The following is a 23,949-nucleotide window of genomic DNA, read 5'->3' as shown; positions in this document are numbered from 1 at the left end:
TATTAGCTCTAGGGGACATAATATCCTCTTCTGGACTCTAAAGGCACAATACCCACATGCACATCACCCCCTCCTTGTAATATATACACATAATTAAAAATAAAAACAAGCTGGGCAGTTGTGGTACACACCTTTAATCCCAGCACTTGGGAGGCAGAGGCAGACAGGTCTCTGAGTTCAAGGCCAGCCTGGTCTACAGAGCAAGTTCCAAGATAGCTAGCTCTACACAAAGAAACCCTGTCTCAAAAACAAACAAATAACCAAACAAAATGGAGAAAATATAGAAAGGTAGCCAGGCACCTGACTGTAACCCAGCAATTAGAAGGTAGAGGTAAGATGATCGGAGTGCAATTACATACAAAGTTCAAGTCTAGCCTGGGCTATATAAGACACCATCTTTAAGAAAAAAGAAAAAATGAGCAATAAAAAGTGTGGCCATTTCCAAACAGTGAATGGAAAGAGTGTAATTTTGATATTCTAGCTTTGCTTCTCTACCTTCTAAGCATTTAGATGGAACTCTCTCACTTCAGGAGCTTCCTTCCCCTGGTCACTACACCTGTACTTTCTATCCTGCTTTAGCCATTCCTTTCACAGGCTGACACTATTACGCCCAGATATCAGAACCCCCTAGAGACCACAACTCTGATGCAAGCACAAGAAAGTCTTTTTTCAGGCTCGAGCCTGGACCACAAACCTTTCTGATGCAACAGGATCAAGAGCAGCTCAAGGTCTAAGGAAATGGGGTTTATAAAGAAAACAAAAAACAAAAACAAAAAAAAACCCCGAAAGCAGGGATTTCCAAGCCTTGGCGTTACATGACTGGGTAAAGGGGTAAAAGAATGTTGGCCTTTAAGCTGATTGGTTCACAGAGGGATTTCCAAGCCTTGGCGTTACATGACTGGGTAAAAGGGTAAAAGAATGTTGGCCTTTAAGCTGATTGGTTCACGACATCTGGTCAAACCACAAGGAGGGACCACACATCTAAAGGGAGCATCTTGACCTGGGAACAACTCATGTTTTCTTAGCCCACCCTGTTATTATTGGCTGGCCACAGCTGTTATGTCTATTTTGCAACTGCCAAGAATATTGTGTTTTTTTTCTCAGAACTCAAGGGTGGGGGTCAAGACACTCTGAGGACAAGTTAACTTAAAATGGAGTCTGAAAAACAAAATGGTTATACTTTAATCCCTTCAGCACTGAGTGTGAACCCAAAGCCTCATGAATGCAAAGTGAGCACTCAACCTACTGAGCTATATCCCAGCTCATCTTTTTTCCTTGAGATAGCACTTAGTTCTTATAATCCAGGTTAGCCGGGCGGTAGTGGTGCACGCCTTTAATCCCATCACTTGGGAGGCAGAGGCAAGAGGATTTCTGAGTTTGAGGCCAGCCTGGTCTACAGAGTGAGTTCCAGGACAGCCAGAGCTATACAGAGAAACTCTGTCTCGAAAACAACAAAAAACAAACAAACAAACAAAATATCTTTATAATCCAGGTTAGTCTCCAGTTCCTCCAAGTACAGAGTTTATAAGCATCAAATAGCATGGCTAGCTAAGCTCTTTCATACAAGCATTATCTTGTTATTTCTAATGACTCAATCTGTACATGCTTGCTCATACATATTTGAATCTCTATCCTCATTTTTGTTAAATTTGGAGCTAAAGAGAGATGACTCAGTGATTAAGAGTGCATAACCCTCTTGGAGTGGACATAAGACACAGTCTAAGCATCCATGTTGGTGGCCCAAAACTGTTGTAAGTCCAGCCCCAGAGGACCTTACACCTTAATGGTACTCATGATCACAGAACCATAGACCCACTCATTAAAAATCTTTTAAATTTAAGTGTCTTTTAAAAATATTCTACCATTGTTCCTAGTAAAACTGATTGTTTCCAATTTCAAGACTCTGAAACTCTTTTAAACTAAGCAAAATTGAAGACAGTTCTTTAGCTCTACCTTCTAATTCTCAATGCACAAACCCAAGACAGCACATTCATTCCACTTTTAGCTAATCAGACAATGAGGATTCAGTTAATACAGTTTTTGTTTAGCATGCCCAGAACCCTGGATTCTATTCTTGGGAGCACATAAACCTTTAGCATGTGGGAGGTGGAGGCAAGAGGATCAGTTTATAGTGAGAACAAGGCTAGCCTGCCAGATAGTTGCTAAGCCCAATCTCCAACAAATGAATAAAAGCTACCATGATAACAAGCTTTCTGTACCTGAAATATTTACACCATTATCCTCAATAAACTTTGAAGAAAGGAACCAGGTCCAAGTCCCTATTCTAGCAATGTAATAAGCCAGACAACAAATGGGAATGCACTTGCCTACCTTGTTCAGGTAATTGAAGGAATGAGCCTGCAAAAAATTAAATGGAGGCCAATACAGCCTGCCCCAGATCATAGCAAAGAGTTTAATCATAACTACACAATATTTTTATTTACATATCACTTGATACAATGTCAGAATTGAGGTCAGCTCAGATTCAGAAAATCGTTAACTCTAGCCCTACTCAGGGAAAAGATTCAAAGCTCCCTTACCTAATTCAGTGTGACAGTATTCTTTTCCTGTTAAAAGGAACTAGATCCTGGCTTCCCGCTCCATCCTAACAGAGAAAATAGTGCTATCTTACCTTCAGAAAAAAATACCAAATGACTAAAGTACAAGATTATGAATAAAACTGTGCATTGTGATAATGTTGTAATTATATCCATGTTATTCAAACACAAGCTGGCAACTTAAAACAAAACAAAAAAGGAAACAGATGATGGCTTACCTGTTTGACTTGATTCATGCATCTTTGTCCTTGTAGGGATGCATTTTAACCAGTCTTCTTTTGTACTTTTTATTCCTGAAACTGTTTAAATACTTGTTTTCAGATATATAAGCTTTACTCCTCCATTTTAGCTTAATGAAAACAACTAAAACTTCACCTAAATGTATATAATACTGATGATATGCCATACATATATTCCATAGGTAATACAAACTTTAAAGGGCTTCATCATTTTCCTCATGTGGGTATTTTACAACAGGAAAATTAGTAGTTTTGAACTGTCATATTAAGAAAACATTTTCTTATCTTGGCTGAATCACTAGCATTTCTCAGGGCATTTACAGGTATGAGAGGAAGTTATTGCCCCCGTTCAATCCCAAATTTCTATTTACACCCAAGTTCTCAGATTCTAAAAACCTAATATAAAACGCCTATTGAAACAACCTTTTTTGGTTTAGCTTTATTTGTTGTTGACAGGATCCCATTATATAATTCTTGATGTAAACCAAGCTGGTCTCAAATACACAGAGATCCACCTGCCTCTTAGGTGTTGGAATGTATCATCATACCTGGCCTTGAAATCAGCTATTTTAAACAAAATTATTTTTGTATTCTATACCTATAACTTTCCACAAAGAAATAACCATTTATGCTATATATAGTTTTATTCACCCCAACAGACATAACCAGAAGGAAAAAAAAAATTCCAGATTAAACTAAAACTTCAACTAATATCCTATATTTTTCCAATCTGAGTTTCACTGCACAATGTATTAGCTATAATATCTACAACTTCATAACCCTCTCTTATGACTCCAACTTCTCATCCATATTCCCCTTCAATTCTGCACTTCACAGAGATGTTACCTATGACTCATGATCACTATTCTAGTTTCACTGTTTTCAGTTTTTGAAACAAAGTATTATAGCCAAGGCTGGACTCAAATTCCCTAGACTCTTCTGCCACCAGCATTCCACATGTACCATTCTGCCCAGTCACTATTTAGACCTTTGTGACTAATTTGAGATTAATTTGTTCCAAGCGCATACAGCTCTTACAGGCCTTTTATTTAATAGGTAGAAAAGATGCTACCTTTTAACTTTGGGGATAACAACTTCATCCTCAGTGTCAAAGTAACAAAAATAAGAAACTGACCCACTATTTACAAGTACAGTACTTCCCAGTATTTAGAACAAAGTTTCACACAGGAGTCACTTTGAAATTACAAGTTACAAAAGGAAACTAAAATCCAAACTCTAGCTGTGGTTCAGGGTCTAATTAATACTGGTGGTTTGACCATCAATACATCAAAACTTAAAACTTCTTGAAATAAATGTACACTTGATATTTTTAAAATTTTTACCACAAGCAATGTTTTTGGCAGTGCAGTTTCTTTGGGAGTAAATATTTGTGTTCAGCAAATGTTAAAGTTGAAAATCTTTTTTTTGTTTTTTTGTTTGTTTTGTCTTTCGAGACAGGGTTTCTCTGTATAGCCCTGGCTGTCCTGGAACTCACTCTGTAGACCAGGCTGGCCTCGAACTCAGAAGTCTGCCTACTTCTGCCTCCCAAGTGCTGGGATTAAAATAAAGTTGAAAATCTTGTCAGCACTAATTTACTATAATTTAAAATAAAAAGCAACAAACATCCCTGTGGCTTACTTTTCTACCACTTGGGAGATGAAGACAAACCAACCCTGATGATATAGTGGTTTAACACCAGCCTGAACTATGTGGAACTTCCCCCAACTCCCCCAAGAAAAAAGGGAAAGAGAAAATTATACTGGACCTTGCACAGGTGCTTGCTCTTTCTCAGGCCTAGGCCCAGGGTCATCCTGCTTGTCAACAGTGCTTGTATTCTTCAATAGCACATCTGGACATAATTTAAACTCCAGCATACTAGGTTTGTCTATGTCTTTTGTCTTGGGTGTATATGCCCAACTCTTTTTCTCTGTACTAAGCTTCTTGGATGCACTATCCAATTTGGTGAGACATATGCTTTCCCGTTCCGTGCATTTAAATGCAACACGATTCAGGTACTGTTTCCTTTGTTCTTTTACCAGGAGAGGCATCTGGCTGGACTCATTAATCATACTGGTCTTATTATTATAGGTTTTGTCAGGCTGCTTCCCATCAAACTTTCCTTTACTATTATTTGATACACTGTGTGTTCTAGATGCCTCAGAATGCTGGATCTTGAAATCTTTACCATGGCTAGTGGAATTATGTTCCAGTTCTTTTGAGGTCTCTGCACTGATACTCTGCTCCTCAACTAACTTTCCCCAGCTTACTGCTGCAGAGTGCTTACTGGTCTTCATGTGCTCAGAGTCACGTAGCACATTTTCTACACATATGTTTCTAGAAGCATTATTCCCAGTTACATGTTTATCTTTCTGCCGTTGTAAATATTCCTGCACTGTTATAACTCTAGTACTCTTAGAGGAGCTACCCTTTGAGTCTGAGGACTCAGGACTTGGGACAGTCTTTTCTTGAACACTGGCTCTTTCATTTGATTCTGTAAGAATGTCTCCGGCATTTTTGTTCTGTTCTTGATTTTCATATTTCTTCTTTTTTATTTCCATATCTGGAATAATCACGTGGTCTGTCTTTCTTTTTTCAAAATATTTCAGTCTGGACCCACCTGCTTTGAATTTTAGTTTTTTCTTTTCTGGTGACACTGACTGTACCCAAGAGGTATTCCTCCTGCATGGATCTGTACTTGACGAAAGTTCTACAGGTGCTTTTACTGGGCCCAAGTCTTGGGACGTGTGTTTTTTCTGTAGGCTTTCCTGAGAAGCTTGTTTAGAAATTGGCATATTTTTAGCAGAGTTAGAAGTTGTTACATGAAGTATTTCAGGGCTTGCTATTTTATTGCTTTTTGAGGGATTTGGTAGGTCACATTTAGTTGAAATATTTCTTAGTTTTTGATCCATTTTCAGTGAGCTATCATGCCTTATTTTAAAATTATCTTTTTTATCTTTTTTGTAACATTTAGCTGAAAAATGACAGGTTAATTCCTGTTCCTCCCTGTTGTCTTTTGTTTTAGATACTTTTGTCTTTTCACTATGCATTTCAGAAAAATGGCCTTTCTCAGCTGCTTGGGTCAGAGGAGTTTTTGGGTTATCAGAAACAGGATTAATTTCAAAAATAGTGATTCCACTATTGCAAGGCTGCTCTCCTTGTTTGCTGCTGTTGATGTCCAAACACTGGTCTTTCCCCTTCTCTTCTGTGGAACTGCAATGACACTGTGGCACACCTTCATAAACCATTGAGAGCCAACCTAAGGCACAGCAATGGATTTTGTCTTTCTCTGGGTCCAACATTCCAAGGTCATGACTTTCTTCTCTAGGGACCTGTGAGTTACATGGGTTCTTTACTTCTGCAACAATTTCTTTATTCTTAGGTTCTGTCAACTTGTCACAAGGTTCATCTTCTTCAGGAAATAGTTCTTTGATTTGTTCAGAGTTTAATACTGTAATTTTTATTTGGTCTGTGCTATTCCCAGACACATTACTAGTTTTACCACCAGTTTGATTTTCTAAGATTTTATGTGTCTTTTGTCGGTTCACAGACACTTCATGTCTGGTAACAGTTTCAATGCCATAAGGAAACTCTTTTAAAAGCTCTGACAGCTGGTCATGTAGGTATGAGATAGGTTCACTTTCATCATTAGTCTCATTTATTGCAGGAAGACTGTGGGCTGACTTATTGCTGAGCATACCAGTTTCCTGAGGTTGAGGATCCTGCTGAACAGCAGCTGGAGAACACACATCCTTAGCTGTACTTTCTTTTCTACCAGTGTACTCCCTACAACTTTCATCTACAGTTTCTCTGTTTGCTTCCCCATACTCACAAGATGCTGGCTCTTCAGGCTGCAGAGGCTCTGGCTGCTCAGTGACCTCATGAGGAACATCTGTACACTGTACACACTTATCTTTCTGAAAGCTAAAGTCTTTATTTTCAGTGGTATCATATACTTGTTCTTGTTGACTATTAATTACTTGATTAGGTATAAGTTTCTGGGGCTCATTTTGTACAGAGTTGAATATCTCAGCTATCTGGGAATTGTAAGATACATCCCCTTCTGCAAGAGAACAGATACTTTCAATCTGTAAAATGGGTCCACTCACAATGGTGCTGTCCATAGGCTTAGGCAGAACTTCAGTGCCCAGGGGAGAGTGTCTTTCTAAGCTGCTATCAGCTATGACTGGATCACCCTGTATTGGTTTGTGCTGCTTTTCCTTCTGACCAGGCAGAGGAATCTCTGCTGATAGGTTATTACCAGCTACTGTTCCTGTAATATCAAAAGGTAAAGCAACAACAGTCTCTGCCTGTTGGGTTTGTAAGCTACAAACACTACCTTCTTTAACAACTGGATACAGTGTTTCAAGTAAAACTTCAGGCACTAACTCTTTTCCAGGTAAGGTATTAGTAGCTGAAAGAACTAAAGGTGACACCACAGCAATCTGAAGCTCTGTTCCTTTTCCAACGGCTACAGTGGAAGACTCACAACTTTGTGTGAGAACTGGCAATACTGTTTGTGATGAGCTCATCATTTTCTGAGACTTTCCAACACTGGAACAAAAACTGTTAACATGAACTTCACTTGTGGGATTTGAACTGCCAACTACTGTTGTACTGATTCTTGATGTGTTACACTGTCTTTCTTCTAAAGATTTTGGAACATTTTCTTCTGTGGTTTTTGAAGGTTGGTTTTTCCAAAGAGAAAGACATGTTGCTAGCAATTCCATGGAACAGTCATTGCCATTTTTAGCAGACATTTCTTTTGCTGAAAATTCAGAATGCTGAATTGGTTCAGTATAAGAAGTATTGGCTGTTTTACTACAACCAGCTGCCATCAAAAGACTTTTATTAATTTTAATTTTTCTTGCAAGTTCTGAAAACTTCTTTTTGATTTCTACTAGTGATTTAATATCTCTCGCCAGCTTTTCTTTTGTGGCATTTGTGTCTATTAATTGATTTGTACTTGGATTGTAGGTATATTTTCTTTTTTCTTGATTATTTTGAACAAGCGCCTGAACCCCATCCCCAGAAGACTTAACAGATTCACTGTAAGACTGCTTGGTATTTATTTTCAAGTCACAGAATTGTCCAATGGTTTTCTCACTAGGGTTCTGCCACTGCTGCTTAAAGCCTCTGTAATCATCTTTCTTTTTTTCAGATGAGTGCACTTCTGAGCTCTGAGGAATGTCCATAGGCAAGTGTTTAGAAACAGGCTGAGCATTTTGCACATGTTGGTTTCCATATCTACAGCTGTAAGGAAGGGCAGGGAGTCTTTTGCTGCTTTCTGCAGCATACTGATGTGATGACAAAGGTAGAGAAGGCTTTGACTGTATGCTCTGTGCATAAGTTGGGAGCTGATTATTTTTAACTTGTAGTGATGAAGAAGCTGGCAATATGTGTGAGTATTGCTTTGGAGGTGGCCTATATTCAGGATAAGTAAGTTCATTAGATGTATACTGTGTCCAGTCAGCCAGCTGATCTGGTATGAAGTGATTAAGTCCCTGATTTTCTTGATGTGTTATAGGTACTTTTCCAGAATTTAAGGGAACCATTTGTAGTTGCATAGAATAGGTATCTGATGTGACAAGCTGATTCTGTGGTGGATGCATGTAAGGCATATTAGTCCTTCCATCAGAATTATGGGATATACTTGCTTCTGTATGGGAAGGCATAAAATTCCTCCTTGGTGAGCCCAACCAGACATTTTGTATAACTCCTGAAGACACTGTTTGCAAATTGTGGTTTGGTTGTTGGGGTCCTTTAACATTTGTCGATACAACTCTTTCCACTGAAGACTGTGAGGCCACAATTGTCCTGCTAGGTATATTAGAAACAGAGATCTGAGTCTGAGGACTTATATAATTTCTGCTGCTCAACAGTGGCTGTGAAACTGAATTTGAATTACTAGAATACATGCATGCTTCTTGGTTAAGGGCAGGATAGCTGAAAGAACTTTGAGATGTTGTAGAAGTCATTAAAAATTGCTGCAACATAGATGACTGGTTTTTAGAGTATGGTGGGGGTTTGGAAACATTCTCTGGTTTTGCATTCCAATTCATAGTTGAAATGACTTAGTAGTATTGTAAAGTCTGTGGTTTTGAATGTCATAAATCTGCAAGAAATACAAATAAAGATCTTTTACTAAAAACTTTCTCTTTACCCTTCCCACCCCACCCCCCTTTTGAGACAGTCTCTCTGGTCTAGAACTTCTTCTGTAGACCAGATTGGCTTCAAACTTATGATAATCATACCGCCTAGACAAAATTTGGAAACCAAAAACAAACAAACAAACAAACAAACAAAAAACCAAAAAAATAGAAGTAAGCCATACCTAGGGTAACTAAAGAAGGATCTCAAATTAATAAGCTATATATTTAATCTGGAAAGAGAATTAATAATGGAAGCAGCAACAATAAATGAGAAAACAGTCAAGATGAATGATAGATTCACTCTAAAGAAAGCAGCTATGACCTCCTGTTTCATTTAAGTGGCACTTTTCTTTTTTTATTATTTTTTGAGGTGTTGGTGATGGACTACAGAGTCTCAGACATGCTAAGCATTCACTCTACCACTAATTAGGTATGTTAATCTGTTTCCATTTATTTTGATAATTTCTTTAGTCTATGCAATCCATGCTAGTTATAAAGCAAAGCTTATATAAAAATTTCTTTATTATTATTATTATTATTATTAATTTATTTTTTTTGTTTTTTGTTTTTGTTTTTTTTCGCGACAGGGCTTCTCTGTTTAGCCCTGGCTGTTCTGAAGACCAGGCTGGCCTCAAACTCAGAAATCCACCTGCCTCTGCCTCCCAAGTGCTGGAATTAAAGGTGTGCGCCACCACCGCCCGGCTCATAAGGCTTTTTTTTTTTGTTTGTTTGTTTGTTTGTTTTGAGACAGGGTTTCTCTGTATAGCCCTAGCTGTCCTCAAACTTACTCTGTAGACCAGGCTGGCTTTGAACTCAGAAATCTGCTTGTCTCTCCCTCCCAAGTGCTGGGATTAAAGGCGTGCGCCACTACCACCTGGCTATAAACATTTCTTAACTGAACATCCCCAACACACAATTATATTGAAGTACACAATACTATCTTTTAATAAAATATCTATGCATAAACAAAAGCTAATAAAGCTTCCTACTTTACTCTTAACTACTGAAGAAGCTAAATGGGATCGTAAAAATGTATGGACAATGTGGAAAGGACCTATCTGAAAAAGAAAAATCAAACAAAATCTAAAACATCTTTTAAGATAAATGGAATCCTACCAAACAAAATCTACTGTTCGTCTGTGTTTCATTATCATACATAGGCAGGTTATTTTATTTCACTAAAAATGTATCAACCTACATAGCATTGTACTTATGGCTCTATTACTCCTGACATACCAAGAAGTTTACTTGAGCCAGGACTGGTTGTGCACATCTATAATTAAGATGCTGAAGCAGAAAGACAGCAAGTTTACGGAAGCCTATCTGGGCAACTGAGTGAACCTCCCCATCTAAAAGTAAAAAGTTAAAACTATGAGGGTCCAGATGGTCTGCAGTTTCTTTCTCAAGCACAAACCCTGACTAAGGTGTGGCTACATGACTTCAGAAAGCTGAAGGCATGACATAATGTCTAAGTAGAAATGTCCTCTGGCACAGACAAGACTACAAGACTACAGAAGTGTGGAAGAGGAACTCAGAGATCTGGGACAAAGAAGCCTTGCATTCAATTCTATCTTTAGTAGATAGCTAACTGCTGTAGGAACAGCTGTGGAAAAAGAAAACTTAATCATTCTTGAAGTGAAGCCAGAGGTCTGTCTAGCACTGCCCCCTTTATCTAGGACCCTGTGTTGTTCATGGCTGTCCTAGCCTAGCCATAAATATGAAAAAAGAAAAACATATTTGATCCCTAGTATAAAACAACATCACTTGCAATGCTCTGGCTGACAGGAGAATCTTTTCTTTCTTCTGTCAAGAGTTTCTTTTGCTTACATTTGAGTTTACACTACTGAAATAAGAGGAAGAAGCTGTTGGGGCCCAAAAGCCCTTGGCATCTCAATCTTCATCATGTCCCTGGGCCATCATCTCACCTTGGTTGGCTTTTCAGGCACTTTAGATAATCATTATCCACCAAATAAGTTAATTGATTTTGTTAATAGACAAGAGGTCATTTTCCCAAGATTGACCAAATCCACTCCCATCCCTGGGGCTTTTACAGTGTTTACAGATGGCTCAGCTAATGGGATGGCAGCCTATTCCTAGAAAGATCAAGTTTTTAATTTCCAAACCAATTCCTGCTCTGAACAGATTGCTGAACTTTGTGCTGTTATGGCAGCTCTTCAAGCCTTTAATGATTACCCTATTAATGTTTTTACTAATAGTGTTTATATTGCCCAATCTATCCCCTTGCTAAAGGCAGTTAGCCAAATAAAAGGGGGATCTCAAGCCAGTGTGCTGTTTCAAAAATTAGCTTCCCTTATGAGATCTAGAAATTTCCCCTTTCTTATTGGACATCTGTGAGCTCATTCTGGGGTCCCAGGGCCCCTATCTGCTGGTAATCATTTAGCAGATCAGGCCAAGTGCCATTTAGCCTTTCCAATTTTTTCTGATTCTTTCAAAACACAGAGCCTAAAGGCAGCCCAGAATGTCCATACCCTAATTACATCATCTTAATGCACACTCCTTGCATCTCTGCTATATAAGTAGAGAACAGGCTAACTATATTGTTAAAAGCTGCCAAAATTGCACAAGACATCTCCCTGTGCCCCCCACCTGGGTGCCAACCCTCATGGCCTTGTCCCTAATGTCATTTGGCAGATAGGTATTACACATATGTCTGAATTTGGTAATCTCAAATATGTTCATGTAATTATTGATACTTGTTCTGAGTTCATTTTTGCCTCCATTCAAACTGGAGAGGCCTCTAAACATGTTATTAGCCATCTTCTTACAGCCTTTTCTGTAATGGGCCAACCACAACAAATTAAAACTGATAATGGTCCTGGCTATACTAGTAAGACCTTTTTAGATTTTTGTGCTACCTTAGAGATTGTTTATATAACAGGCATCCCATATAATCCACAAGGACAGGGTATTGTTGAAAGAACCCATCTCACCCTCAAAAACACCACTAACAAATTAAAGGGAAGACAATGGTACCCAACCCAAGGAATGCCACGAAATATTGTGGCACATGCTTTATTCATCATAAACTTCCTGACCTTGGACCAAGAAGGAAAATCTGCTGTTTCTCGGTTTTGGCAGAGAGATCCCAAAAGTGACTTCACAGTTATGTGGGGGTATCCCTTACATAATTCCTGGCACAGCCTAGACCCAGTGCTCACCTGGGGAAGAGGTCTGTTTGCATTTATTCTAGAGAAGCAGTGGATATGGATCTCCAAACCACTGAGATCCTTAAAACCACACATAAAGTCCTAAATTTTTCCAATCCCTCCCTGGCCAGTGATTGCTGGTTGTGCCTTGAATTGGGTGCCTCTTGGCCCCTAATGGTTCCTCTACTTAATGATTCTGCCCCTCGTTTCAATAAAGAAAATTGTAATTATTTGAAGCCTTTTAAAGTATTGCTGAGTGGTTTTAATGTATCCATATGCTTTTTAAGTACTTATAAAAATAATTCCTTTGCTATGAATGTTGGCCTAGCAAAATTTACCTCCTATAGTCATTATATTAATATTTCTGAGCCAATTTGTTTAGGTAAAGGTAGAGATTTTGTGTGTGGAGATGACATGACCTATCCTTTTCTCCCTTCAAATTGGACTGGGTCCTGAATCCCTTCAATGCTTTTGCCAGATGTTGAGATCCTCCCAGGACATCAACCTGTTCCTCTGCCCAGCTGTGATACCTCCCTCCCCCACCCCACCTCCAGCATAGAAGAGCAATAGAATTTATTCCCCTTCTCATCGGGCTAGGGATATCTGGATCTCTTGCCACCAGCTCAGCTGGCATAGGAGTAGCTCTGGACAGCTATACTAAGCTATCCCAGCAGCTGATAGATGATGTCAATATGATATACCAGTCTGTCAAAGATCTACAGGATCAAGTGGATTCCTTGGCTGAGGTGGTTCTCCAAAATAGATGAAGCTTGGACTGACTTACTGCAGACAAGGGAGGCACTTGCTTGGTTTTACAGGAAAAATGCTGGTTTTATGCCAATAAGTCCGGGATTGTGAGCGACAGAATTGGAAAGCATCAACAAGAATTCGAGATGAGGCATCAGGAACTCTTCGACAACCCCACCTGGAGCGCCTCGGATGGAATTCTGCCTTTTTCCCTTTCTTGGTTGAGTGCTTGGCTTACTAATACTATCGCTAGGACCTTTTCCTTTTAATAAAATTATGGCCTTTATTAAGGGACAAAAAGATGCAATTAAGGTCCAACCCTTGCAGATTCATTACCACTGGCTAGAAATGGTAGATCTGAGAGATGGTTATGTTGACATATTGCCTAGTGACCCTTGGGTTGACCAGTTCTGGCTTGACCACATTTTCTCCAGTAGGATGGACTGGCTAGCCAGTGATGGGCAACTGAGAGGACGACGCCATCCTTGTATAAATGGCAACCTAAGACAGAGAACCACCCCCAAAAAAGGTTAATGGGGTCTCCTATGATGGGTAAGACCATTCTGGCATGGCTGTCTTTGCAACCTCTCTGACCTAAGATAGGAACAGTCTGGCTGATTTAGACACTGCCATCTTATATATGCCTTGTTTCTATAAACAAAAAAGGGGGACTTGTTGGGGCCCAAAAGCACTTGGCATCTTAATCTCCATCTTGTCCCTGGGCCATCATCTTATAATTAATATCCTTAACTTCTGCTTTTGAGAAATCTACTTCTCTTTTCCAAATATAGTTAAAACATCTTGTGGTTAAAAATCTTCCAGCCTTAGGACATCTTATGATTGGAACTTTCCTTTTGTTCAACAATGGGTTGCTGGGCACTTTCCATTTACCCAATCATTCACTCAACCTTCTACTTACCAAGTGAATCCACCTTGTAATTGTGGTTTGCAGCTTTATAGGCCAGTGTTTTTCTTGTAATAAATGAGACTTGATCAGATCTCTGTCTTGTCTCCTTCCTTTGCATCTCCTATTCCTTCCATTCTCATTCCCTCCCTTGAGACCCTTGCTGTTTAGTCCTGCAGGTCAGGTAGGGGCAAGAACTCAGAAGGATAGAACTTTCAATCTCACCCATAGCTTTAGAAAGAGCAGAAATGCCAGAGCTTAACTCTGCAAACACCACTATTGAGTGAGATGTGATACAAGGTAGTATTGACAGGGTAGTGTGTTCTGACTAGAAATGAAAACCCCACCCTTAAAAAAAAGGCTTGCCATATCCACATCACCCTTCAGTTTTATTGAGTATAGCAAATCCAGAGACTGCTTCCCCTGGGAATCCTTCCCATATTCAATCATCAAATCCAGACACAATTGTGGATGCCAGCAAATGCTGGCTGACAGGAGTCTGATATAGCTATCTCCTGAGAGGCTCTGACAGTACCCAACTAATACAGAACTAGAGGCTCACAGCCATCTATTGGACTGAGTATAGGGTCCCCAATGAAGGAGTTAGAGAAAGGACCCAAGGAGCTGAAGGGTTTGCAGCCCCTTAGGACAAACAACAATATGAACTACCTAGTACCCACAGAGCTCCCAGGGACTAAACCACCAACCAAAGAGTACACATGGTGGGACTAATGGCTCCAGCAGCATATGTATAGCAGCAGATGGCCAAGTTAGTCATCAATGGGAGGAGAGACCTTGGCCCAGTTCATTGCCCCAGTGTAAGGGAATGCCAGGGCAGGAGAGGGTGGGGTGGTGAGCGGGGGGGGGGGGGGGGGGGGGGGGGGGGGGGGGGGGGGGGGGGGGGGGGGGGAAGAACAGGGGTTTGTTCTTGTTTTTTGTTTTTATGTTATTTTATTTATTTATTTTGGAGGGGAACCTGGGAAAGGAGCTATTGTATGACATGTAAATAAAGAAAACATCTTAAGAAAAAAAAGGATTGTCATAAGATACCCCTTAATTTTACAATAGTCATCAGAAGTGCAAGACTCCCAGGAATGGGATCTGGGACTGTCTTATGGAACTGAGTCCTTTAACTGGTAGAATTTGATGATACAGGATTAGATGAGAAGGCAGAATACCCAGAATGTATGCACAAAAAAACAAAAAAAAAAAACAAAAAAAAAACAAAAAAAAAAACTAGAGAATAAGTTGGTAGGGAGAAAATTCCCTATTGTCACAAGTGTTATATGAATATGAGAATACAGCATTAAGCCATGTGGATTATGTAAAGACACACTAGAGTTGCTGGAAAACCAAAGGACCTGAAGACAAATTTTAATATACACAAAAATTCTAGACTTCCAGGCTGCAAAAACAAGAATGCTGGCTGAACATTTTGCTATGTCATGTATGTGTGTGTGTGTGTGTGTGTGTGTACACATACATACATGTATGTGTATATGTATAGTACAAAATGTTATCAGTACTTTACCACTTCCCAGTTCTGGACAAAGCTCTCCAAATACCAACAGATTTGAGACTGGGCCTCATTATTTTGCCTTATCTGACTATTAACTTGAGATGATTCTCCTGCCTCTCTACTTCTCAAGTGCTGTAATTACAAAGCATGTTCAACCATGACTAACTAAAAACAGCTATACATCCTGGTAACCCCATGATGGAGGTTGAAGAATGGAAACCACTGGATCTGGGAATTCTTTGGCCAGTTAGCCTACATGAAATGCCCATTCCTGGCTCTTACATGGGTGCTGGGGAATTTGGGTCTATTTGGTTAAATAGTAAACACTCTTACACCCTATATATTTTAGTTATTTCATAGGAGCATGTAGTATTTGGGTGAGAATGGTTCATGTAGGCTCATATATTTGAGTGCTTAGTTCCCACCATTTGGGGTAGTATTTGAAAAGGATGAGGAAATGTGGCTTAGTTGGAGGATGTGGGTCACTAGGGGTGATGTTAATGGGGATGGACTTTTGAGGTTTCAAAAATGGGGGTATTGTTAATAGAGGTGGCTATGTGCATATACACTAGAAGCAATTATCTGGCTTAACTTTCACCATTTGTTACTGGCTTAGAGGGTCATGGGAAGAGATTGTAACTAAGCTGTCTTCTCAGTCAATATCTCCTGTTTTGCACTCCTGGGGTATATACCTTCTTTATGACCTCAGTTAATGGTTTCTGTAACGCCTTGGAATGTGCCCTAAGTTTTAGAAGTCTGCTGTATCTCCAAATATAAGGAACTCAAATATCTGGGGAGTTGGGGTATGCCTTTTGGAAACAATGGTAACCCTCGCATGCTACATGTTTCTGCAGAATAAATGTTCTTTGTCTTTGTATACTATCTGAATCTCGGGGCAATTTTCAGGCCCTTACAATAACCAGGTATGATAGTTTGTACTTGGGAGTTGGAAGGCTAAGGAAAGACGACCACTTAAACCCACTGTTCAGATAGCTTACTACAAAGTAACAAAACTTACTACCTAGAAGCAAAGTCTACCATTTAGTTTTGCAGGATATTTAATCTTATATGACATTACTACTAGTACTATTTCCTACCAGAAACCTGAGAAGATGATTATTTTAAAAACTGTACAAAGTTATAAAGCTGAGTTGAAGGAGGGTAGAGAGGATGGGGATGAATAGGTAAAGATTTCTTCACTCAATAATTTTATGAAGATCTTACTAAGATTCTGTGGATGGTTAGTTTTAACAATCAACTTCATACAACCTAGAATCCATCGCCTAAAATAAACCAAATGAGGGATTACCTATATTAAACTGACCTATGGGCAACTCGATTATGCTAACTGAGGTGGTTCTGAGTCTCAGACTTCCTATAGAAAGTAAACTGAACACTAGCATGCATGCTCTCATTCTTGCTCTTAACTGTGGATAGAACCAGGTGCTTCAAATTCCTGCTTCAACTTCCCCACGATGATAGTGTAACCAAGAATTGTATGCCTTATTAACTCTATCTCCCTTAAAATAAGTTTTATTTTATTGTGGAGACATGACAGCCAGCCCTAATCCAACAGCACTGTGTTTTTGCCTGCCCAGAAATGAACCTCTCTGTCCCAGTCATCAGAATGTCCAGATCCAAGTAATAATCTACACAAGTCTCTGGGATAAAGCATAAAGGAACTTAATATGGAGCCAGACAGCCATCCCCTTAAGGCCCACTGACCTTTGTCTCTGGAATGCTTGGGAGGTCCTAGTGGCCTGCAGGGGAGATAAGAATAGGATAATGAGCCCTGAGGTATTAACAGCTGCCTTTGTTTCTGTAAAACCTGTTTACTGCTGTGGGAAAGGGGTGAAATGGTCTTTTTATTACTGTATAGTGGGAAAGTAAGAAACAACTGAGAGCAGTAAAACAATTCTCCTGCCCAGCTGTGGATTCCATGGATTGTTGCAATACACACCTTTCTGATGTCTACCCTTAAACCTCACCTTAACCCACCTTCTGCACAGCATGCTGTTCAGCAATAAGGCTGTTGTCCTTCTGCTAGCAGTAAGATTAAATTCATTTCATCTAAATTTGAATTGAGTCTAAGTATTTGGACTTTCCCATTGGATTTGAATACCACCACAGCAATAGGAAGGAAACTAGGACGGGTGTTATTAACAGTCATATGAAAGACATTAAAGGTCCATCTTGGAAACCCCAAACTACACATCAATGTCCAGAAGTACCTACTTCTAGGTAGTCAACACTAGAAGTGTCTGGGTAGTTTCGACTACCTAGAAGTAGACAAAGTCTGCCATTTAGTTTTGCAGGGGATTTAATCTAATAGGGTACTACTACTGTTACCATTTCCTATGAGAATCCTGAAAAGATGCTTATCAAAAAAAAAAGTATGTAGGAAGTTATAAATAGCAAGCTGAGTTGAAGGAGGGTAAGATAATGTCCTGTCAATGTCTGCTGAGTAAATAATATCAGAAATCTCTGAACTCTAAGAAAAACTCATTAAAAAAAAAATAGTAGTAATAAATGTAACCAACATTTTATGTGGAAGGAAACTTCAAAAATGAAGACTCTGAAAAATGAAGATTGATGGAAACTATCCATTTTCAAACTTAGATTTAAAGAATGAACAGTTAGACATGTGATTAGAGAGAGGGCTGGAGAGATGGCTCAGCAGTTAAGAACTAGGTCGTCTTCCAGAGTACCCAAGTTCAATTCCCAGAAACTATCTGTTACTCCAGTCCCAAGAGATCCAATGTACTTTTCTGGCCTCACATGGTGCAGACATACATGTGGACAAAACACCCCTCTACACAGAATAAAGTAACTTTAAAAATGATGAGATAAAAAGGAACAGCTAGTGGACAGATGGAAAATTCAGCCATGCTTACCTGGCTAGCAAACTTTTTCTTAGCCTCCTTGTGATACTCTTTCCTCTGTGAGTGAGGCTGGCAATCTACTGTCCTAACAGATAGGTCAGAGGAACTCTTACAGACAGTTCTTAACAAAGAAGAGGGTAGAGGGCAGAATAGCCTGGCTTCATGGAGAGGAGTTTAGAGACAGGAGGATGAGAAGAGTGGAGAGAGACTGACATCAGAGGTCCTTTGTCTCCTTTTGTTCAAAGGAGTCTGTTGGTCAACGAGCTATACTTTGAAGCTTTGAAAGAACTAGTTAACAAACCACAGTATTAACTCACATTGTGAGTATACCTCACATTGTGAGTGATTTTGTTTTCTATTCCTTGTCTAGGTCCAGCACTTTCCTGCTGTCTGCTCTGGGACAAATCCTGAATTCTTGACAATGCCATTCCGAGGCCCTTGCTCATGCTGCCTTAACTCCTACTCCAGAATATTAAGCTTTTCTTGTACATATATATTTTTTGACTGACCTGCTTCTTAACAAGCTTTCACATTACAAAATGAAGTTTGTGCAAACAGTACACTGAAGTGATTAAAGTGAAAACCCGTATTTCTAATATGCAATAAAAGCATAAAAAAATAGAATTTCCATTAAAAATCTGCAAAATTACAAATGTCAACAATTCAAGGTAATGTCACTTTCCAGAAATTCCAAAAATATGATTTAGTCCATCTATAGTATCTCTGGGCTTCTATATCTTTAACCACAGGAGAAAAAGGTCTGTCTAAATAGGCTTCCTAGTCTGATAGGTTTTATATAATCAATTTTCCTAAATTTTACATTATAATATAACTCTAGTCTATAAAAAATAAGTTAACCATTCAGAAATGTATATGTGCCAACAACTATAGGTGAGTAAAGCAGTGCATACCTGTAGTCCCAGCATCAGAGGCTGGAGAAAGAGGGTCACAGCTTTGAGGCCAGCTTTGCCTATGCAGCAACATCCTGTCAAGAAAACACATGAGGGGGCTGGAGAGATGGCTCAGTGGTTAAGAGCACTGACTGCTCTTCCAGAGGTCCTGAGTTTAATTCCCAGCAACCACATGGTGGCTCACAACCATTTGTAATAGGATTGGATGCCCTCTTCTGCTGTGTCTGAAGACACCTACAGTGTATTCATATAAATAAAATAAATAAAAAAATTTAAAAAAACAACAAATGGACAAGGAACAAGAAATAATTGTGCTGAATGAACCCTTCAACTAAATTATCTTTTTAACATTAACAAAGGTAAGCAGCTCCCTACTAGTAATGGCACTTGGTTAGTTTATCTGTATTAACTTAGTCATAATCAGACAACAAAATACAATCCTATACAAACTAAATTTAACCAAAGATTAAAAACAAGAGAAATTGTGTTGGTACTGACTCTGCCATGTTTCCGTGCCCTAAAACCTACTGCATAAAAACAGTCTACATAGCACTTACATTGTATTAAGCATTTTAAATAACGTAGAAATGATGTGAAGTACACAGGAGAATAAGCAGAACTTACAAAACACAAATGTAAGCATCCTCTGTTTTTGGTACCTCAAGGAGTTTTTTTAGACACAGAGCTGAGAATGAGGCTCAATGGTAGAACACAGAAGGCAAAATTCCACAACAGTCCAGAAAAGGAAGGAATACATTAATCAGTAAAAACATGGACTACTGAAAAGCCAGCTTGGAAGTGGGCCATTGTTATACCTGGATGAAGGGGAAGGTTGTAAGATCCTGTCAACGGGAACTAGGGATGCAGAACAATCTGGGGCTGTGTAAGTCTGATTTTTGTGGATCTAAGTGAATTCAGTGCCTCCAGTTCCCACAAGGTATGCAAGAAGTGACCTAAGCTGGGTTGTTCATTAATGAGAATAAATCATTGTGGCAACTGTTATTCAACTTTAAAAGAAAAATGAATTCAACCACAATACAAATTCTATTCAGAAACATGGGCCACTCAATCAGATAACTTAATACCACAGACTAGACACCATCTCAGTTAACAGCAGACTTCATATATACAAGGCTGTATGGTTTTATTCAATGTTGAACCTACCCCTTATTACTACTATATTACTACTCTACCACTGGAATTAAACTTTACAGAGAATACATACAGAAATAAAATATCATACTTCAAATTTTGCCCAAGTGTCTTGTTTTAGTATGTATCCCAAGGAATATGACCCACTAGAGAGAGAGAGAGAGAGAGAGACTATATAATCAGATTACTTATTATTTATTGGTTTGTGTCTATGCAATATATGTGCAGGTGGCCTCAGGTCAGATGGAGGTGTGAAAGCCCCTGAAACTGGAGTTGCAAAAGCTTGCCCAATATGGATGGTGTGGACCAGACTCAGGTCCTCTGAAAGTGCAACAACTGCCCTTAACTGCTGAGCCATCTTTCTAGCCCTGAAGAACTTTTTTCTTTTGAAAGAGGGTCTAGGGGGGCAGTGATGGTGCATGCCTTTAATCCCAGCACTTGGGAGGCAGAGGCAGGTGGATTTCTGAGTTCGAGGCCAGCCTGGTCTACAGAGTGAGTTCCAGGAAAGCTAGAGCTATACAGAGAAACCCTGTCTCCAAAAAAAAAAAGCCAAAAAAAAAGAGAGAAAGAAAGAAAGAAAGAAAGAAAGAAAGAAAGAAAGAAAGAAAGAAAGAAAGAAAGGTTTCATTCTGTAGCTGAGACTAGCCTAAAACTCAAAGAAATCCTCTTATCCAAGTGGTAGAATCCTTCCTAGGGTGCTGAGATCAAAACGTGTACCACCATGCCTAATAAGCTGGTGGTCTTAAATATCTATAAAGTCCCAACAACTACCTCCACGTATACATAGTAAGTTAATGTATGGTATGGAAGTATAAGCCTTCAGAGTCAACATTTCTGTAAGAACTACCATATGTAATCCCAGAATTTGGGAGATGGAGGCAGGAATAGCCTCTGGATTTCCAAGTTTCACTTTTTAAGATTAGCAGAACTGGAGTGGTGAAATGTCGCAGGAGGCAAAGAAGTTTGTTGCCAACTAAGCAGAATTACTTTACTCAGTTACTGACTAATTCCAAAATTTAAGCTACCCTAATCACAGTATTTGTCCACTGGCATGTGTTCTGTGCCAGAAGCCTTGATGAAAAGACAAAGGAGAACTAGTTCTGTGTCCTTCCCCAGAGGCAGACGTGATAAAATCTGGTCCAAGTTAGAGCCAGGGCTTCCAATGGAGTTAAAGTTTCAGTTCCTGGGAACATGGCTTTTCCCTCTAAAGAAGACTGGAGCTATCAGTCTCAAGGATGTTTGAGTGCTCAGTCTGTGATACATTTGAGATATCCTGTGTCTCTCTGTGTACCATTGCTTGATTAGCTTCCAGATGACTTTATCACATTGTGTGATAGCTTTCTGCTGACTAGTGTCCCAGTATCCCCCTGTAAACCCTAAGATGCTATTCTTAATAAATCTGCTTAGCATAGACTTCCAAACCTTAGCTTTCCTGTCCTCTTTACTTCTCATCTCCCCATCCTCCCTCCTCTCAGAGACCTGCCACTTAAGAATGACACGCATGTCAGTCATGTAGAATTTAAGTACACAGACTTGTCAGGATTTAATCTTTAGTGGCAGAGCAAACAGTAAATTTCAGTCATGATACACAAGCTGGCTTAGAACTCATTACACAGTAGAGGCTGACCTCATATTTGTGACCTACAAGCCTCAGTTCTAATAGTCCTGGTATTACTGGCCTATGCCAACATGGTCAGCTAGAACAACAAAAACAAAAACCTCTGTGTGCATGCATGTCTGTTTTGAGACAGGGTCTTACTACAAAGCTCTCTCTGGCTAGACCAGGTATTTGCCATAAAGGAGATGGGGACTCTGGGTTATACACCATGTTCAATAAACCCCCCTGGGTCAAAAGAATAAAGATTTTCCATTAGTAATATCACTGTATGATTGTCCTCAAACTCAAAGATCTACCTAACTCTGCCTCCCAAGTACTGAGATTAGAAGCATACACCATCACGTGGGGGAAACAATAGTTCACACTCAAGCCAGAACAATTAGCCAAAAAACTACCCACAAAGAAATGTTTGGGCTCAGATGGCTTCAGTAGTCACATTAAACCTTTCAAGGTCACTGGGCAGTGGTGGCGCATGCCTTTATCCCAGCACTTGGGAGGCAGAGGCAGGGTTCTGAGTTCGAGGCCAGTCTAAAGAGTGAGTTCCAGGACAGCCAGGACTACACAGAGAAACCCTGTGTCAAAAAACCAAACCAAACCAAACCAAACCAAACAAAAAAATTCCAGAATATATAAAGAACTAAAAAACAAAAAAGTAAAAACCTTTCAAGGTTTAAAATCAACTCTAGCCGGGCGGTGGTGGTGCACGCCTTTAATCCCAACACTTGGGAGGCAGAGGCAGGCGGATTTCTGAGTTCGAGGCCAGCCTGGTCTACAGAGTGAGTTCCAGGACAGCCAGGGCTACACAGAGAAACCCTGTCTCGAAAAACCAAAAAAAAAAAAAAGAAGCTAAAATCAACTCTAAACATAATGTTCCAAGTTAAGGAAAAAAAACACCCAACTGAACTCTTTAAACCCAATTATTATCCTGTACAAAATAAAGACAATCTCTCAAAATACAGACATAAAAACTCCCTCATGAAATATTAATGCAAGTAAGTAAAAACCAAGTGTATATTAAAATTCTATGTCATAACTCAAAAATATATTCCAGTAATTCAAGGATAGCTCAACATCCCAAACTACTGCAAAATCAATAAAAGATTCAAAAAGGATGAAAATTGGGTGATCTTAATAGATATAGATAATGCATATTTAAAATATCCCAACTGCTTTTCCAACTTGGGCCCAAAAGAATAGCACCAGGAAAAGGGGGTGATAGGAAAAAGAAGGGTCATTCTGCCAGCAACTGAAGTAGTGATCTAAGGATAATATAGCATTGGCATTCATTCATAGGAAGGGGCTTTAAGAAGTATTCCTCCTCAGCACCCCAAGTGTATTTGCCAGAAAGGAAATGGGGACTCAGGATATATACATAGATACCAGGCTCAATAAAACTCCCTGGGTGAAAAGAATAAAGATGTTCATTAGTAATACCACTGTATGATTGTCCTATGTAATGAAGACAAGGATTCAAAAATGCTGGTACATATACACCCGTTGTTATCACAATCAAAAATCTATGTGAGAACTGCTGAGGATTACAAAACTGCAAAAAATAAAATACCCACAACCCCTGCCATATGCTGTAAGAGTGACTTTTTCCTGTAACAGAAATGAACACAGGATGCCCAGTCTTTCCACTTCTACTCAGTACTTGCTACGTGTTCTGGACATGGCAGTTACAAATAAGACATCCAGAATGGATAAAAGTTACCTTTCAATTTCCAGATAAAGTTACATATTTATAGAGAACAGCATCCTCTATATATAAATTGACTTAAAAACTATGGTTGAAGGCAACCATGAAAGCACACGTCTGTAATTCTACCACTGGGAATGTATGCAGAGGCCGGAGGACCATTATCTACTATATATAAGTTTAAGGCCAGCCTTGGTGACATGACATCTTGTCTCAAAAACAAACAAGTAAACTACTTTGTCAATCATAAAAGTAAACCAGGTATGGTAACATAGGCCTGTATTCCTACCACTCTAAAGAGAGAATCAGGAAGTTATTTTCTTGAGGATAGCCTGTACTATACAGCAAGACATTGTGTGGAGAAGAAAAAAAAAATTAAAGAAAAAAAAAGCAACTGTATTTCT

The 23,949-nt window shown here is 39.3% G+C and overlaps 1 protein-coding gene across 12 annotated transcripts in view; it reads right to left on the bottom strand.

Annotated features, from left to right (window-relative positions):
- The window catches only part of Resf1 (retroelement silencing factor 1), a 30,522-nt gene that overhangs the window by 1,339 nt on the left and 5,234 nt on the right, over positions 1 to 23,949 (bottom strand). For 4 of the 12 annotated variants that reach the window (XM_031383990.1, XM_031384001.1, XM_031383999.1 and 1 more), the window contains 2 exons: positions 4,563 to 8,909; positions 2,777 to 2,857 (listed from right to left, as the gene is read on the bottom strand). In XM_031383990.1, coding sequence (XP_031239850.1) covers positions 2,777 to 2,857; positions 4,563 to 8,856 — 4,375 coding nt within the window. In that variant the 5' untranslated portion in view covers positions 8,857 to 8,909. Of the gene's footprint in view, positions 1 to 2,540; positions 2,606 to 2,776; positions 2,858 to 4,562; positions 8,910 to 13,779; positions 13,938 to 17,008; positions 17,044 to 19,076; positions 19,151 to 23,949 lie in introns of all 12 variants that reach the window. The other 8 variants (XM_031383991.1, XM_031383995.1, XM_031383998.1 and 5 more) reach the window with 5 other exon arrangements.

Source organism: Mastomys coucha, unplaced genomic scaffold, assembly GCF_008632895.1.
Source record: "Mastomys coucha isolate ucsf_1 unplaced genomic scaffold, UCSF_Mcou_1 pScaffold20, whole genome shotgun sequence".
NCBI lineage: Eukaryota > Metazoa > Chordata > Mammalia > Rodentia > Muridae > Mastomys > Mastomys coucha.
Note: the sequence above shows the minus strand (reverse complement) of the source record. Positions and strands in the feature narration are given on the sequence as shown.